A 19,753-nucleotide genomic window follows, 5' to 3' on the forward strand; every position below is an offset into this window, starting at 1 on the left:
ATTACCCAAGACATAACTGTTTTTTATTAATGCAACTTTCCAAATAATTTGATTGCCTGAAGCGGTACTTCCTGTGATTCTTCCATTCTTGTGCTTTTTATTCAGTATTGTTTCACAGCCCAATGAATTGAAAACTCCTTGAGGGATTGCGGTACATTTGTAGGTCGTGGAAGTTGAGGGTAAATTTGGCTGTCATAGATTGAAAGAAGTAAGCCTTGCTAGATTCTTTTCACTTTAAACCAAATTGGTGCAAGTTGTTACCGATCCTTGGAGGACTGAGCTTACCCTGAGACATCATCTGACCGAACTAATCAGATCGATGGAGCTTGCTGTGGTGCAGTGAATGAATCCCAGCTGATACTGTTTTTTTTCTTCTCCTTATGAGTCCCCATTCAAATTCAAGAACTCTGTATTCCCAGGACTGTACCCAGGAATATTCCAGATATACAAAGACTTATATACCAGAGTAATGCCTTGTTAGTGGAGTTTATATATTAGTTTTTCTTAGTTCCATTTCTTGTAATGTATTTATTCTGTTTTAAAAATGCATTTTGTATCATTTTTAAAATGTATCTGAGCTGTACCACTTTCATGCGGACAATCGGTTTTAGTCTGTCAAAATCAATTGAACTGCACAAAACACTTCTATATTGCTTAAATCTATGATCTAAAAGTTCACAGTATAAAATGTGGGACAATATGACTTGGTTTTAAGTTGTTCCAATGTATACATACGTTGAATATTGTTCATTTTATTCTTTGAAGAACAATACACTAAGGAAAAATTTCAGAGCAGAACAACAAGACTGTTCCAGTGGGAAAAGAACAGAGTTACAGTATGGACAGAGGACAGGTTGAAAGAACTGAACTTAAAAAGAAAATGGGATTGGGGAAGGTTATCAAAGTTCTAAAATCTTCAAAAGAATCAATATAAGAAATGTCAATTTCAGATTTTTTTTCCTCTCCTGAGCTCAGGAAGTGTGACTAAGGGCCAGAACTAGAAGATCAGCAAGGGCAGTTTTAGTAGAGAACTTTGAAAGTGTTATTCGGAGAAATAAGGTAATTGCTCTGCTGCCTGGTTAAGTTGTCAATTCTGATATTATAGAGTTCTTTAAGAACATATTGGATTTTCTTATTGAAAGTTGTTCTCAAGGAATCAAGGAACTAGGAGCGATTAATGGCTTTTTCTGTGTTTAGTATGTTTCCTGTGTTCTGTTTCAAAGGAAGGAGTGTGCTGGCACCCCCCAGTGTGCTTGTTCATGCCTTTGAAATGCAAATAGTACACCTGTGGGCTGTCTTCAGACTAAGATTTTGACTCAGAATCATAATGAAACCATGGCCTCAATTCTTTAGTAAACCAGGTCTCTCATTAGAATGCAAAAGATGTTTTCAAAATCCATACTTAAGAAAATGTTTTGAAGAGGTTTTTTTGTTTCTCTTTTACCATGTGCTGTGCTGATATCAGGAAATAAATATGTTTTCTCTTACATAAATTTGAAATTAACATTAGATACTGGTCCCTATTATTTTTTCTATGCACAGAAATTGTTGTAATGGACAATCAACAAAATTTAAATAACAGTATGCCTGTAGAGAAGATCATACATTGACCAAGCTATGAGTTTTTTTACAGTTATTTACATAAAAAACATTCTCAATATCTCTGTTTTCTACAGCTGTTATGATGAATTTGGTCCTATAACAGTGTCTTGAATAACACTGGAGCTCAATAGCGAGTCCAGAAGGTGGAAGTCTAGGTGAAATTACTACTGTTTTTCCTCCACTTATGTAATTCCAATGGTGTCTTCTCACCCATTTTATTCCTGATTTAATTTTGATAAAACACTGAATACCTAATCATTTCAAGGTCTATATTGAAATTTTGTGCCTTTGTAGCATTACCTAGTAGTTTTGAACATTGTTGTTATTGTTTACTAAATACTTCTGTAATTAAATGGTTTTTAGCAGCGGTATCAGAAAGAATGTTTACATTTCATTTACTTATTTAGAAAACTTCTCCTGCCTTTTCAGATAATTTCGCAGAGCAAAGAGTTAAACCCCTTTGTGGAGAATGCATAGAAAGACATACAAGCAGCTTAAACAAAGATTTTTTTGTAAAGAAGCAAAGAAACTATTTTTAGTGCTGTGATTTCTTCTTCATCTCTAGGTGGCCAACGTGGAGAATCTCGCAATGCCCTGGTTGTTGTCTGGAAGAAATCTGACCAAAGAGCCAGTGACGCTGTTGGATCTTTGCTATGGGAAGACAAATAACTTGAACATTCAGCAAGTGGTAAGTCCAGTTAATCGAAGCATCATGGGTAATATTTCTTTGTTGTCAGCTTGTGCTTGTATTTTAGCACAAGATCAATCTTTGCTTAGGTAAGCCGACAGGTGCTGTTTAGTGGAGACGTAAGACAGATTTGGTACCATTTTATTGTATATGCACTGGCTTTTAATACATGTTAGCTTCTTATTCTTTTCAGGCTCATATGTCTGTTTAAAGATTCAAATATTTTATATTTTCAGTGTTTTCAAGTTTGTTCTCAGTGTTACCTGCTTTATTCTAGTTCATTTTTTGCATTCAAAGTAGAGTTTGTATTTTCAATATATATGAATATGTTCTTCTTCCTACATCTAAAGACACTTTTTGTGTCTCCAAACAACTGATTACAAAATATTATGTTAATATGTGAAAGAAAAATAATTACTGCTTACTTCTGCAACTCAACCCCCCATCATAAGCCAGCCCAAAACAATTTGAAGAATTGTGGTTCTGTTCCCAGTAATAAGAAGTCCAATTCACTTATACACATTTTACTGAGAAGTCAGTCTATTTTAACATTGAGGACCTTGAACATTAAATTGTTCATATTTAAGGGTTTCCTGTGGCATTTTGGAGATTTTAAAAAACAGTGGAATAATGATTGCCAGCTATTCCTTACAGAAAAGGATTTTTTGCAAAGCCTCTGTACAGTTGTCTTTGTCCATGTATTCTTCCACCACGCTTTACAAGATCAACTTGGCAACTACATAGCCCCTTGCACTGGGACCAGAATCCTGAAGGCAAGCACTGCCCATAGCTATGATGCCGACTATTATTTGGTGTTCATTGAGATTCGCCCAGCTGGTCTAGCTCCAGCTTGGGTATTGAATATCCACTGGTAATGACCATTGTCTCCAACTGCTAGGGAGTATTAGGTTGCTGTTTCCATGAAAGGCATTATGGCCATTAGTTTAGACAGTTATTGCAAGCTGGAGTATGATACTGTACCTGTGACATAGGCAAAATACCAAGTGTTTAAGAAGCGCATGAGTGACACCATGCTGCAAATGCAAGTGAACAGTAGGAAAGCAAGCCTGGTGATGTCAGAAAGGGCTTAGGTAGTGGATGACAAACCTCTTCAGGGAATATTGGATTGCTTAAAAACATTTTGATGTGTTGTTCTTTGAATTGAATGTATTAATTCCTCCTTTTTTTATAATGTACTCTATATTGGGAATATTTTATTCCGGAGAGTAAATATTTCCATCTTTGTACATGTTGCAGAATTAATGAAATCCAACAAAAGCTATTCATTCCATACAGAAACCTCACTCTCTTAACTTAAGCTACCTTTGGGATTTTTGTCTTCTGTTAAATCGTAGCACTTTTAGGTCAAGCTGCAAATCCTTAAAATACACATCTACAGTGCCTCTCCATCATTTTAGAAATTCAAATTAAGACATTGTTTATGTAGAAAGATTTTTAAAAAGTCTCAGCAGATCTTATTAGTGCAAAAAATTATTAAATGCAACTAATCTTATATTAATAGTTTTGATTTAGGAACATTTAATCTAATTGACAGTTCATTTGCAGCCTTGTGTGTTTAGTTTTTACATGGTCATTTAAAATTGTTGTAGATTTGAATCTGTGCTAGTGTTCATTAAAAAGATGTTAAATAGGCTCCATAATTAAAGCAATCTTTGTGTTAAATCAAGACGGTTCAAGTTACATTCTGAATACTAAATCACTGTTGTCGGATCATCATCACATTATAATGCTGATTTAGTTGATAATTAATGTGCCATTCAGATGGATATGGAACGCTAATAACTGCAGTCAATAAGATACTGTCTGCAGTAGCTTCTAAGGACCACAGCCCACTCTTCCTGAAATTTGACAGCATTTGTAACAGAGTAGTTTCTTCTTCGAATCCCTTGGGGGTACCTCAAAGCAGCTTCCTTTCATTTAAAAGGCTTCAGGCAGCCAGTAACTTGAATTATCTTTAGGCAATGCAAGCTGCTGCTGAGATTTCAAGAGATTGTTTTTTCCTTTGAGTAAAAAGCGAATGTTTTGAAGTTTTAAAGGGACCATACTGTCTGGTTCCTGTTCAGTATATCCTCACTTACGTCTGTGGTTGCTTGGCTGCAATTAAAAGAACTGCTTTAAATTCTAAATATGTAATACGAGAAATGTTCTAATCATGTCAGCTTTTAATGTTTTGCTTGAATAGTTTATGGCTGAGGGCTTCATTTTCCAATAAGACTGTATTTCTGAAGAAACAGATTTCCGAAGAACAGCTGAATTATTCTTTCTGTTTTGGACAACACAAATTGTCACACACCTTATACAATGATTGCAGATACCTTGTACCTTACCTTACAAAAATAAAACAATGATTCCAGTGGCAAAACTGTCACACAGAATGGTGCGATAATAAGGTTCTGTACCCATCCTGTAAAACTCACACTCTAAGGACTGATCTCTAAACAGAAAACATACAGTTGGCTACAGTTTTATTAATTACCTTGATAAACATGCAAATGTACAATAAGAATTGTAGTATTTATAAAATAAATTGCATGTCTATCAGTCCTGGATATTGCAACAAATAATTTTCTAATTTATTCCCACCATATACATGTATTTAAAGTAAATACAGGAATTTATTCCCTTATTTTATATTTTTTCTTTATTCCTGTAATCATTTTTAGTCATGTTGTAATTTCACAGAAGCTCAGAGACTGTAAGAAACTTCTATAATTGTCTGATAACACTGAGAATTCGAGGGTGGCTAAACGCAAAAGCAAAATAACTAATCGTCATGAGGAAAGTCAGAATTATCCAAAGATCTATGCTAAAATATCTAACCTTCACAAACCTAAAAAAACCTAGCAACTCTTGTGACAGCTATAAAAAATTCTATCATCTTTTCTAAACATCCCTCTTTTAACTGGTGTGCATCATCCAGGTGTTAAAGGCTATTTAGGTGGTTGCTATTGCACCAAGAAGAGTGTGTAAAAATGTATGATTAGATTGTAAGACCAGAAACATTATTTGGGAGGCTTATTCATACCCAAGGGCAACAACTGTAAGTCTTCAAAAAAACTGCACGAACCTGGTTGACTGCATGAATCTGGTGTTTACGGCTATGATTCATGGCAACATTCTAGAGCAAGGCAAGAATTAACCATAAGACTAATGCATTCCCAAAGTCAAATGGGATCAAATGCCAGCTGGAGCTGGATTAAATGCCAATCAGTCTCATTTACAGTTTTGTTTCCTGAGAAAGGTAAAGTTCCGGCTTCTGTGAAGTATGTACAGTGTAAGAGGACCCGGGGAAGGGTAATCTCTAACAGGTATTTCCGAAACGAAACACTGAAAATACTAGAGATAGACCTTAGCAAGATGGCGGACAAAAAGAATCAGCTGACCAGTAGATGGAAAGGGTCTACCTTAAGAAACAATGAGACACAGCTGAGACGCATCAGGAACTGAAATATAAGTGCCCCGGAGGCGGTGAACAGGGCGGAAGCCGGTAAGGTGAATGCGTTTTGGAGGAAAAGAGTGGAAAGAGGTGCATGTTAAGGAATAATGGACTACTGCAAGGAGAAAAGGTTTATGGTTTTGGATTACGGACACGGGTTAAGGATACATCGCGGATTGGCTTTATTACGGACTTTTGGAACTCGGAACAGATCAGGACTAAGGGAATTACGGACTGTATTAGGAAGACAGTTATTGGAAGAAACGCCACAGATCTGAGGAAAGAAAAGTGTGGTGTAAGTATTACCTTCATTAACATAAACTCTCCCCCGGTGACACCACAATTGGTGGAGGATGCGGGCAACTCCCGCTTGGGTTTGAGATTCAAAGAAAGCAAGTTTTTTTTTGTGTGTGTGTGTGCGGGTTTCGCTTTGCACGTGTGAAGAAACGCTATGGAAGAATTAATTCAGCAGTTGTCCCAGGCCACCCTCGCCCAATTCCAGGCATTAGGACAACGAGAAGCTATCAAAGCACAACTGGAGGCGAGTCAAATCCAAAGCGAAACTAACGAACGAATTATAGAGGAGCAAAAATTAGTTAGCGCAGAATTGCACAGATTAAGGGAAGAAATCCGGCAGGCCCCGGTAGCGGGGAGAGGCACCACTCAGGCGGAACAAATTACGCTACAAAAGATGACTGAGCTTGATGATGTGGAAGCGTATTTAACCACCTTTGAAAGAACTGCATCTCGAAACGCATGGCCCAAAGAGCAATGGGCTGGGAGAGTATCCCCTTATTTAATTGGAGAAGCCCAAAAAGCATATTATGATTTAAAAGAAGAAGATGCAGAGAATTATTAGACTCTGAAAAAGGAGATATTGGCAAGACTAGGGGTAACCATGGCGATACGAGCAGTCCGATTTCACAATTGGAGCTACCAGGTGAACAAGCCTACGAGGTCTCAGATGTTTGACCTGGTACATCTGGCAAAGAAATGGCTCCAGCCAGAAGAATTAAACCCAGGACAGGTGGTAGAAAGGGTGGTGTTGGATCATTTCGTGAGGAGTCTGTCTGTTCACCTGAAAAGGAAAGTAAGTGAAGGGGATCCCCAGACCCTAGATCAGGCTGTGGACTTGGTGGACGGACACCATGCCACAGAGGCCCTGATTAGGGAGGAAAAGGGGGATTTTCGGAAGGAGGAGAGAAGAAGCCCCAAGAGTCTGGAAACCGGAATGAAGTATCGGCCTATGAAGTATAGTGATTACCCGGAACTTGTACAATTTAAAAAACCCCTTCGGGGGAGGTCTGACTCGAGGCCCCGGCCATGGAAAGAAACCCGGCTATGTTTTTATTGTAAGGAAGAAGGGCATTTGGCCAGCTATTGCCCCGGCCTGTCCGAACCCATGCAGGTAGACCCCAGAGGTGAAACACAATGCAACTACCTTACAGCACGGGTCCCGACACGAGGATCCCCATCTTATGAAAATTGAGAAAGGGGGAGAACCCATCGAGGCCTTATTGGACTCTGGCAGTGCTGTGACCCTGGTGACCCCTACAATACTTCCGGGAGAACTAGAGATTCCGAGAACAGAGGGAATACCTATTACTTGCATTCACGGGGACACCAAGGACTATCCGACGGTCTAATTGAGCATCTCTACAGAACAGGGGACCTACCGCCCAACGGTAGGAGTGGTGGAGCAGTTGCCATACCCTGTCATACTGGGACGAGACTGTCCCCATTTCCTCCAGATTTGGAACATGGTCCAATCAGCTAGGCTAAGACCAATCCCCTGCCCGGAAGACCGTGGTGACGCCCCTACCGACGACCCTAATGAGACGGACCCACAGGAAGGCGGAACTGAACTTGGAGTTGAGTTTGAAAATATGGAACTACCGAACCGGGAACCTCCTGAATGTCGTGGTAAGTTTGGGACGGCCCAACTAGAAGATGGGAACTTGAGACATGCGTGGGGGCATGTCAAGAAAATTAATGGGGAGTGGTGTACTGATCCTAATACAGTGAGTTACCCATATTTTATGACAAAGAATAATCTCCTTTATCAAGTGCAGCAGAAGGGACAGGAAGAAGTGGAACAGCTCTTTATTCCCCAGGCCCTACCAGATGAAGCTCCTCAACTTGGCCCATAGCCACCTCCTGGGCGGGCACCTGGGGGTAAAGAAAACATCCGAGAGACTCCTCTCAAGGTTCTTTTGGCCAGGGATCTATAATGCCATCGAGAATTACTGTCGGGAATGCCCCGAGTGTCAGAAAAGTGCGCCACAACCTTATTATAGGAACCCTTTGATTCCCCTCCCAATTATTGAAACCCCCTTCGAACGGATTGGGATGGATTTGGTGGGGCCCCTGATCAGAACCACCAAGGGTCACCAATATATTTTAGTAATAGTAGACTATGCCATTCCGTTGAGAGCTGCCACTGCCAAAAACATAGCTAGGGAGCTAGCACAACAGTTCGCTCGAGTCGGAATTCCTAAAGAGATCCTAACTGATCAAGGAACACCTTTTATGTCTAAAGTCATGCGAGACTTATGTAAGCTACTGGGTATATAGCAGATCCGAACCTCTGTTTATCACCCTCAAACCGATGGTCTAGTAGAACGTTTTAATAAGACCCTGAAAAGCATGCTTAGGAAGACGATGCAAAAGGATGGAAAAAATTGGGATCAGCTGCTCCCGTATCTCATGTTTGCGGTTCGAGAAGTACCAAAGGCTTCGACTGGATTTTCCCCCTTTGAATTATTATACACATTTGGAAACCACGGGGCCTATTGGACGTGGTCAAAGAATCGTGGGAACATCAACCTTCCCCTTTACAAACTATCATTGAGCATGTGGAACAGATGAGAGAAAGAATAAATGTTATTGTTCCCTTAGTGAGAGAAAACCTGGAGAAAGCCCAGGCTCAACAACAACAAATTTATAATAGGGGAGCAGTTGTGAGGGAATTTCAGATTGGGGATAGAGTACTGGTTCAAGATCCAACCCCAGAGTGTAAATTCTTGGCATCCTTGCAGGGACCTTATGAAGTGGTGGAAAAGGTGGGGCCAGTCAACTATACGGTCAAGCAACATGACAGAAGACGGCAGCATCAAATCTACCACGTCAATTTGCTGAAAAAATGGCATGGCTCTGAAGTTCTGCTCACCCACTTTTCCCCAGACCCTCTGGAAGAAGAAACGGGTGCGGTAGCCGTGGGAGACCTGGCTCTGGCACAGAAACAGGAACTACAAGAATTCCTAACCCAAAACAAAGATGTTTTTTCCCGGACACCTGGTCGAACCCACCTTATACAACATAAGATTGTCACGGAACCGGGGAGGAAGGTAAGGCTACCCCCGTATCGAGTACCAGAAGCCAAAAGGAAATTGATTAAAGAACAGGTGGGAAAAATGCTAGAGATGGGAATAATCGAGGAATCCCATAGTGAGTGGGCTAGCCCGATAGTTCTGATTCCCAAGCCGGATGGAACTATTCGATTTTGCAACAATTTCAAGAGGTTAAATGAGATCTCGCGGTTTGATGCATACCCCATGCCCCGTATAGATGAACTAATCGAGCGATTAGGTAACGCCCGATACATCAGCACTCTGATCTTACGAAGGGATATTGGCAAGTGCCGCTGGCCAAAGAAGATAAAGCCAAAACCACTCTTGCGACATCTGAGGGACTATATCAGTATAGGGTCCTACCCTTCGGTTTGCATGGCGCTCCCGCAACATTTCAAAGATTGATGGACCGAATTCTGAGACCGTATCAGGATTTTGCAGCCCCCTACTTCGATGACGTCGTAATCCACAGCACGACCTGGGAACAACATCTACAACACCTGGAAGCAGTAACTGGAGCGTTGCGAGCAGCAGGATTAACGGCCAACCCAAATAAATGTTGTCTGGGGGCTAGGGAAGCCAATTACCTGGGTTATACGATTGGGAGAGGATTGATCATGCCCCAAGATCAGAAGGTACAATTAATCAAGAATTGGCCCAAACCAGCTACCAAGAAGCAAATTCGAACGTTTTTGGGACTGGCCAGTTACTATCGACGTTTCATCCCAGGGTTTGCAGCCATGGCCGCCCCTTTACACGATCTGACGAAGATGAGCTGTCCGGAGTAAATAAAATGGACCGACTTGGAAGAGAGGGCTTTCCAAGACTTAAAAGCAACTCTCACTTCTCAACCCGTCTTACAGGTACCAGACTTCAGTAAGCCTTTCATGGTACAAACTGATGCTTCAGACACTGGGATTGGAGCCATACTGTCACAAGAGATTGAAGGACTGGAGCATCCTATTCTGTATATCAGCCATAAGTTGAATCCGGCCGAAAAACACTATTCCACGATAGAGAAAGAATGTCTAGCAATCAAATGGGCCCTAGACTATTTGAAGTATAATTTATTGGGAAGACAATTTATATTATACACAGGTCATGCGCCATTAACATGGATGTTACAAAATATGGATAAAAACGATCGAATTACGCGATGGGGTCTTAGTCTGCAAAGATTTCAATTTCAGACAGTATATAGACCCGGAAGGAAACAAGGAAATGTAGACGCCCTTTCCCGAATGCACTGTTTATTTTTTTCTAGATCGCCCGAGGTCGGGGCTGATCTCAGGGGGAGGGAATGTAAGAGGACCCGGGGAAGGGTCATCTCTAACAGGTATTTCCGAAACAAAACACTGAAAATACTAGAGATGGACCTTAGCAAGATGGCGGACAAAAAGAATCAGCTGACCAGTAGATGGAAAGGGTCTACCTTAAGAAACAATGAGACACAGCTGAGACGCATCAGGAACTGAAATATAAGTGCCCCGGAGGCGGTGAACAGGGCGGAAGCCGGTAAGGTGAATGCGTTTTGGAGGAAAAGAGTGGAAAGAGGTGCATGTTAAGGAGTAACGGACTACTGCAAGGAGAAAAGGTTTATGGTTTTGGATTACAGACACGGGTTAAGGATACATCGCGGATTGGCTTTATTACGGACTTTTGGAACTCGGAACGGATCAGGACTAAGGGAACGGATTACGGACTGTATTAGGAAGACAGTTATTGGAAGAAACGCCACAGATCTGAGGAAAGAAAAGTGTGGTGTAAGTATTACCTTCATTCACATAAACTCTCCCCCGGTGACACCACAACAGTAGGTGGTTCTGTTCTGCAAGCGTGCTCTGGTGCTAGAATTTAGGGGCAGATGGACTCCAAATTACAGTATAACATGGTGTTTTATCCATTAACCTGGTTCCCTCTGCTAAGAAGCTAATGTTTGATTGATGTCATAGAAGAAAATCAGATTTCATGAATGTGGATAACATCTACAGATCTCCATTCAGATGCTTCTGGTATTAACTACAGGAAGAACAAACATCTCCTGAGAAGAAAGAGGTACTGAATGGAGAAATATGAAGTACTGGGAAAACGCTATAGAAACCATCATCAACAAAATACTGCTGGGGTATAAATAATTTTTAACTTTGCCACTTAAGAAAAATATGAAATGTTTATTTTTGTGTTTTCTGTTGCTGTCACTCCTACAATCTTTCATATTTCTATTTTAATTTTTACAACAGTGTGCATTAGTTTGCTGAAATCTGCTTTTATTTGCATATCAATTATGCTGATATATTTACAAATAAAAGGTATTAGTCAATTTGGAGTCAACAGCATACACCTGTACAAAAACAAAATTGGAGAAATGCAATCTGATCTAGACTGTGGATTATGTTATATGTTGATATAACAACATCTCTTTTAGAATAAAAGCTGTGCATTTCTGATGAAAATACCTACTCCTGTACCAGACTGTTCTCATATAAAGGACATTGAAATATATGTGTGAACTGGGTAGAGAGGCAAAAAGGAATGTTGAATACCTGCTTTTTGCTCATTATTATTCACTTTTGACTATTAATAGTGGTACTATACTGTACATGTTTTCATCGTCATATTCCTTAAAACCATACATGGATCTTCACCTGCATTTTTGTAAAATAAATTAGCTTACTTTGGAGCGCATTTACTGTGTCTTGACTGTTTTATGTCCCACGTAGTTTCTCAGTTGTGATTTCTGATAAAGCAGAAAGAAGATGGCATCGAGCACATGCCTGAAATATTTTTTATAAATAAAAGAACAAATACAATTCCAGAATTTAAACATGATTCCACAGTTACTGTTAATATAATGACCAATTGAAGAAAAAAGTGCATAGAGTCTTCTTTAGGTGGGAATCTCTACAATAGACAACATCATGGTCAAAAAGGAAAAAAATATATTCAAGCACTTTTAATTTCCCAAATCAAATAGAGTACAACAAGTATACCAAAATAAGCTAGCTGTTTCTTTAGAGCACTAACTCCTTCAAAATGAACATAAAGCAAAAACTTTATCGATGGTTATCTTTTCCAGGCTAGGGTCAAACTCCAGGGTATGCTCACCTCCAGACAACCAGATAAGCAGCAATCCAGTAACTCTCCAAGTTATTTCCTTCTAAGCTCAGGGTTATTGGTCTTTCTCCCACTTTATTAGACTACAAGTCACTTTTCAGCCTCTGCCAAATATACCTGTACTAATTGTGGCAGCACAGATGAGTTCAGCTGATATGAATTTTCTCTTCTTGCAACTACAGACTTTGGACGGTAGTTTCCAGTTTTCCAGCCCTCTATTACTCTTCCTTCCACTGTGACACATTATGTTATTTTACTTGACCAGTTATAGTTTATTTTTCTAAAAAGCCTTCTGAATGCTTTAACTGTCATCTAATTTACATGAATGCTACTTAAACTTAAAGTATTACACATTGAAAATGCATACTGCAGACTGAGGTTATGAAATAATGTGTTTTTTGTATGTTAAACAAAAAATAAGCAATGTACAATATACTGAATATGAAAAATATTTTTATTACTTTGTGTTTGTAGTCATTTGTAAACAATACTAGTTCAGGGCTCTCTCACCTCTCAGTATTAGTATTTAACAGTTGGTTCACACCAGCAGGCACATTAAATTATCTTTTCTGCTGGTACGTTCCAGGGACCTCTTTTCAGTTCAACATATTATAAGTGATTTGGAAGTTGATCATTCCTACTTAAATGTAGCTGATAAGGTGTAGCTGAAATGTAGCTATAAAGAGAACTATCTGGTAGTAAGAGAAGATGAGTGCCACTGTTTGTGTGTATCAGTGAATTTTATGGTGTAGACTCCTACCACTGTGTAGCTTTTTGATTTATTGTGCCTTGCAAGGTTTTATCGTTTATCATCATTTGTTAAACATTTAGAATTGTATTTTAAATGACATACATCGCATCTGGAAATACTGTTAACACATTTTCTTCAAAAACGGTCATATCAAATTTGCTTTAGGACTTACAGTAGATCCAACCAAGGAGCTCTCAAACTCTGCACACGTTTTCTCTTAATCTAAAAGTTTTAATTTAGGGCAGGTTTTATGACTACATGTCTGTTCTAGGAACTCCAGAGAAATGTTTTTTTGTCAGTCATGCAGCCAGGCTAACCTGTCCTCCAAAATAAAGATAAGAGTCTAAGAAGTAGGTAAATTGCAATCCTAGACACTGGCTTACTTTGAATTGACACACAGTGACAGTTACCATGGCTCTGCTGCACAGTTCCACTTGCTCAACAACATTATTGTTGGTTGCTTCAGCAGCTCTATGAAAATTGATCACTTTGCTGATGTTAAAGCTGTTTGAGCAACTCAGGGGACCATCCAGTCCCAAGTTTTCTTCAGCACTTGGAGAAGAGGGTTGTTCCTGCTCAGTCTTCTGTCCACAGAGAATGTAAGTGGGTGGATATCCTGTAGGTGGAACAGTGCCAGGAGCACAATAGCATCAGGGAATCAGAGAGGGAGATAGCCTTGCTTATATCCTGTCTGGCTGAATTGGAGGCTAAAATAAAGGCTAATGCCTTAGCCTGCGTGCGAGTGCTGAGGGTCATGACCTCATTATTTTTCACAAAAAGTTCTACCAAAATGGTTACCAGTTTTATTCATCACTTTGCCCAAGCTACTGTAATATTGGGACTTGAAGTTTGTGGGTGTTCTTTTATTTCTTTGAAGACCGGTGTTCCATCGATTTCAAAACTAAAACAAGGATTAGATCTTATCTGACTGGCAGAGAGAATAAATAGTTAATGGCATTTGACATTTTAGCATTTACAAAAATATGAAAGTATGTTACACTTTCGCCAGTATTGATTTTCTACTGTAGAGATTTTTTTCTTGGCTTGGCTTGTTTGAGGAAGGCTATGGTCACTTTCAGTCATTCCAACGCCATGTTTAAATTCCTTTTTCCTTAACAGGGCTGTGGAATATGTTTGCTTTGCAATACATCTATTCCTGCACAAAAAATAGGAACACTACTTTCTGCCCTTGTTTTGATAGGATGCATGAGCAACACCTGAGTGGTCAATATAGTTAGTTCCCTACATTTGCCCAGGTGATTCGACTTTTTTTGTCTTTTACCTTTATAAGGAATCTCCAGCCTAGGTTCTGGAGAGACAGGATGCAAAAGATCTTATGGGTTATCTTTAAATGATGAATTATTAAAACATTAGAATGTATTAGTAAAACGTGTGACAGTTTATAAGTATTTTTCTTGTTTAAAATTGATGCTAGAAGGCTGACCTTTAAAGCCTTTATGGGGTTTGTTGGGTCTTCAATGAGTGCATTCTTAGTGTCTGTTACACTACTGTATCTAAACAAGTGAAATAGGTGGTACTGTATATGATTTTGGTGCATTTGTCTTAGTTTAACTTAATCTCCACATCGTTAAAAATTGATTTGCTCATGGCAAACAGTGGAGCAAGCATCACATGGCCCAAATGGCTTCCTCTCATTTGTAAACTTTAATTCCTAGTTAAATAAAAATGGCATTATTACAGAATAAATTAATTTGACATAAATAAGAATTCTACTGCTGTCATTTATTATTGTTGTGCTTGAAAGGCCTGTAGGCTGTGCAGTTCAATTATGTCATGAGTCTTCTGTTTTCTTAGAAAAATAAATTTAGTTTTAGTTCATTAAAAAACTTATGACGACTTTATAGCAATGAAAAAGTTTAGCAGCTGCTTCCTATTTAAAAGGTTTATAGAATATAGACTGTGTTGTAATTCAGGATTAATTTCAGAGTTTCCAAATGTATTTAGTTTACTTTGGGTAATTCTGATCAGACTTTTTACTTATGTTCATTAAAAAAAATGAAAACAGACTAAACAGAACAATATTGTTTCAGTGCTAATGCACCTTAGTTTTTTAGCTTTATAAAACATTTTTTTGTTCTCTACTTTTTTAGAATGTTGTCAATGGATCATTCAGAAAATGTACACATTCTGCTAATCCTTTCTAGAAATTGTGTATATTGATTTATTTGAATTGCAGAGAATAATGAATAAGTGATGGATTGGGGAGCATGTTTGTGTTTTCTCTTCTTTAATTTTGTGATAAGATACAGTAGAATGACAGAGAAGTATGTTGGAATTTCTTCTTCTCCCTTTGAAATACAGTGGTCGGTAGATGTGAATTTGAGTCAATTCCAGATTGGGCAGATGTAAAACAGAAAATGTTCAACTCCCAAAAAATTAGTTGCAGAATAAAGATAATTGTAATAATATGAATAGTATTTTGTGATGAAGCATCATATTCCCTAGATGATTTAATGGAGAAATTAAATCTCCATTAAATTTTAAGATTCTATCAGTCTTTTGTCTTAATGGCAAAAGTAAGAAAAAGATCAAGTCCTCTACACATTGCTGAAAAGGAAGGCAACCTAACATTCAAAGATAAAAACAGATATGCTGAGCCATGAACAAAAGACATCAGAATTGTCAAGAAGGACACACAAAACTATTATACGGAGCAAAAATAATACTTATACTAAGCATTTATTCAGTGCTACAAGAGTAAATGAACTGTAAAATTGGTGTAAATAGTTTATAAGATAATAGTAACAAACAGTAAACATGCTAAATGAATGTTTGACACATTTTGTTTTACAATAGAGGATGTCAATAACATGGTCTGTGTAACAGAGCGACCTCCAGCAGTGCTGAGTAATTTTAGCTGACACTGTGGATCTGCAGGGGATAAAAGCTAATAAATTCCTGGGGCCTGAGTGTATTTTCCCTTTTGGGAAAGTGTTGGTATTTCCCAAAGAAATGAGGAATGCTACTTGTATTTGGATATCACAGATTGGAGAATTGCAATTAATTTGAAAGGGAGACTAGGAAAGACTTTACATACAGAGCTGTGTGTGTCTAATTGTGATAATTAAAATAAGAGGTTATAGAGGTTATATAAAAATCAGTTCATACATTTTAAATGTAACGTTCAGTGTTTGATTGAAAATATACAAAATGTGTCAGAAATCCACTAGATTTAAAGGTAGATGGTGCTTCACTTCAAGATGGAGTCACCTCCAAAAAGTGGGATACTATGACATGGATTAAAATATTATAGTACATAAAAGTAAATAATTATTACCGAGGGCTGACAGTTGTTATTGTGTCATTTATGACTGATGAAGATCATCTTTAAGCTCTCTATCTCGTGTAAGAATAAAAATAATAATACATTACAATTGCAGAAAAAAATTATTTCAAACTCTTTTAATTTCAATTAAAAAAATTGTAATTTGCAATGCTGTAGTGTACATTATAACTGCAATTATTTTAAAATGGTAAATTAATATGTGTTTGCAATTAAAAAGTAGCAATTTACGTTTGGTGTTTGATGCCATGAAGATATCTTGTAAAAACAAAAAACTTGAAAACTGCAGGTAGGAGTGGAGTCTATGAATAGGTTTAAGGCTACGTTTCAGATTAAGTCTAGGTTCTTTTTAAATTCTGTTCATCGCAATACATCAAGGTGATCTGATTAGCTTACCCACACAAGCTTCAGCAACTCACCATAATTAATTAACAATGAATGAATCAGCAAACAATATATCTGGTTATTATTATATTATATTATATTATATTATATTATATTATATTATATTATATTATATTATATTATATTATATTATTATATTATTAGCCAAAGGGAGTCAGGGGCTCTTCTTAACGATGGAATGTTCAGTGCTGCTGTGTGGTTGTAGACACAAACTTTTATCTTTTTTTGTCAGGTAATATAGATTCAGTATCACAGACTCCATATTCTGGTTTTGGAACAGCCGTCTTAGTGGCAGAAATCTTACATCATCAAAGAGGTCCTTTATCTTATTTTATTTGTGTACTCATTTTGATTCACTCCTGAATTGGTTCTATCAGAATTTTCAAAGAATATGAGCTTGATCTTTTAGTCCAGCTGGATGGCAGCTGTTTTATATTCAGATACTTTTTTATAGTATGTGGTTTATGTAGAGCACACTCAGGGCATCTCATAAAATACTAACACTTGCAGTGAGCTTTAATAAAAAAAATTCTAAGCCAACAGATTGCGCTAGGATGCCCACAAGCAATTACTGTTCCCCCTAAGGCTGTGCTGGTCAACGACTGGATCAAGATGCACTTGTAGATCTTGGACTAGATTTGAACAAGGATCAATACATACAGTACATAAACAGCAGTTTTCATATACTGCATAGCTTAAAGCATATAACCTATTCTGGATATTTTAAGATTAGACATTTAAACAATTTTAACTCGTAGCTAAATCTGTCTCAATTATTGTATTTTTTATTAGGCTGGACAATTTTAGGTTTTGTTTACAATTAGGCCCCTCAAATTTAAATTAAGGTTAAGAAAGAAAGTGAAAGTATGAAGTTTTCAGTGTTATTGTTTGCTTTGTTATAACATTTCAAAAGACTTTTTTTAAAGTAAATTATTGTGATAATTATAAAATAATTGGATTGATTGAAGGCGGAAACATTATCTCAAATTCAATGATATTAGGACAAGATAGTTAAGAGTAGAATCAATTGACAAAACTTTCAGCCCAAACTAAATGTGGGGATTGGTGCTAGTCTATAGGTTTGAGTTTAAGTTTAAAACATATTGTCAGGGATGTCGGAAGGGATGAACCGTGGAATGGCGGGAGAGTGGAAAAAGACCCTATGTGTAGTGGTGGGAAGGGGGTTAGCCCAGGCTCAGCAGTTCAGGAGTCGTAAAGAAACCTATGCCCTCAGGCAGCGGACGTGGGGCGACCTGGTGCTAGGCGGGTCTCAGGACATGCAAACGTCAATACTGAGGAAAGAGGAATGAGTGACCCGGAAATATATAGCCCCAGACAGAGAGACACCGGAAGGACAGCAAAGCACATGGAACTAGGGACAGGACAGTAGGAGCCCCCTCTGGCTGCAGAGCGCGTGACACATGTAAGGTATTTAAGAATTTCTGATTTTAAATATGTCATACAGAAATTGACTTACCTGCAGAACCTAATAATTGTAATAAGGTTTTTGGAAGATGTGAAGATGAAAAGAAAGTATCTTCTGAAAGTCTCTATTTCAGGTTAGTTTCTTTGATCATCAAGGCTGAAGCTAGAACAATTTTGATTAACATAGTAAGGAATATTCAGTAGTGCTTTTATATTGATCTTATTAAATGGTGCCACTTACTCAATTGAGGTAAACCAGTGTGCATTTGTGATATTGCACCATAGCAGCATTTTAAAATGTCAACTTATAGCACCTATCGAAAACACTTTGTTGGGCAGACAATGGTGGTAGTTTGTGGTATAAATATGTAATAGGGAGTTGCATGGCCTTCATGGTAGTTGGGCTGGAAGCAGTGAGGGGAGATTGCTTTGCGTTTATTAGTAGAGAAGGAAGTTCTATCTTTTGTTGACTTTCAAAAACTCATACATCATACATCATGCTCTCTGCACCTTAATTCTTCCGTTTATCGCCTGGATATAGTGTGATTGGAGTAAACACCCCACTTACTAATTGGTTGGGTGTACTTTGATATATGGAGTGGCTGTGATGGGTCTGAACATGACTGCCACTCCTGCCCAATGCGGTGAACCTCTACATGCATTCCTTCCTCCTTAAGGAAGTAACTGTGCTGGGACCAGAGTTCTCCCATAGCCTTCTCAGGAGAGGATAGGGTGATGCCAACTATCCTCAGCCTGTAGAAGTGAAAGGGGAGGAAGAAGTGTTGGAAGTGTGCCACAGAATTGTGTTGGTTGGCACTTGGCACCCAACCCCAATGCTCCCTGGGCTCATGGGGGATGAACCTGACTTAAGGTGGTAGTTCCTGGAGAGGAGAAAAGGAGGAGAGCATAACTTCTCTGGAGCATATGCTCCAACAGCTGTATCCCAAGGTTTGGTTCTTACAGGATCAGCTGGAAGACAGGTACTGTATGATGCTCTTTTGGACTGTATGCGGTAGGAGAATGAAAATCCACTGGAATGCCAAGGAGACATTCAGAAAGGAGTAAAGCTGGAAAAACAGGGATGTAAAAGTCACAGAGGAGGATGTTTGATCGAGAAGAAAGGTTGTTCAAACACTCTCCCTCTGCCTTGTCTCTTAAAATGAAGCAGAACACCTGCCACTATACACCAAATACTTTGGGATGTTTGTAAATAGCTTCACTGCATATTTAAGTTAATTACATTGTTGATCAAGAGCTTGAGTGTATTCTGTAATGAGGGTAATTAATGGTGTTGGTATCAGAAAAGGTGTTAGTGGTGCTTGGATTGGAAGAAATGCGCAAGATGTATTGTTGTCTTACTGTATTGGGCACCTTTGTATTAAAGATGGGTAATAATTATGGTCAAAACGTTTTGCACTTTCCTGGTTGATCATGGAATTCTTTGAGACCCATCAGACATTTTTCCATGTAACAAGAATTAGGTAGAAACATTACAGTATTGCCAATCCAAACTATGTAAAAATGCTTATTTAATATTTATATTGCCTTCCAGATTTATTAATGCTCCCACTGAAATATAAACTAGAAACATAACATGTAGTTTTTTTCCTTATTACTGTATATTATTTCTGCAAAATGTGACAATGCAATAAAATTA

At 38.3% G+C, this 19,753-nt stretch overlaps 1 protein-coding gene across 4 annotated transcripts in view; it reads left to right on the plus strand.

Annotated features, from left to right (window-relative positions):
* Positions 1-19,753, plus strand: part of LOC107079619 (uncharacterized) — a 114,979-nt gene that overhangs the window by 54,971 nt on the left and 40,255 nt on the right. For all 4 annotated transcript variants that reach the window (XM_069187173.1, XM_069187171.1, XM_069187169.1 and 1 more), the window contains one exon: positions 2,168-2,290. In XM_069187173.1, coding sequence (XP_069043274.1) covers positions 2,168-2,290 — 123 coding nt within the window. The remainder of the gene's footprint in view (positions 1-2,167; positions 2,291-19,753) is intronic.

Source organism: Lepisosteus oculatus, chromosome 3 (genome assembly GCF_040954835.1).
Source record: "Lepisosteus oculatus isolate fLepOcu1 chromosome 3, fLepOcu1.hap2, whole genome shotgun sequence".
Lineage (NCBI taxonomy): Eukaryota > Metazoa > Chordata > Actinopteri > Semionotiformes > Lepisosteidae > Lepisosteus > Lepisosteus oculatus.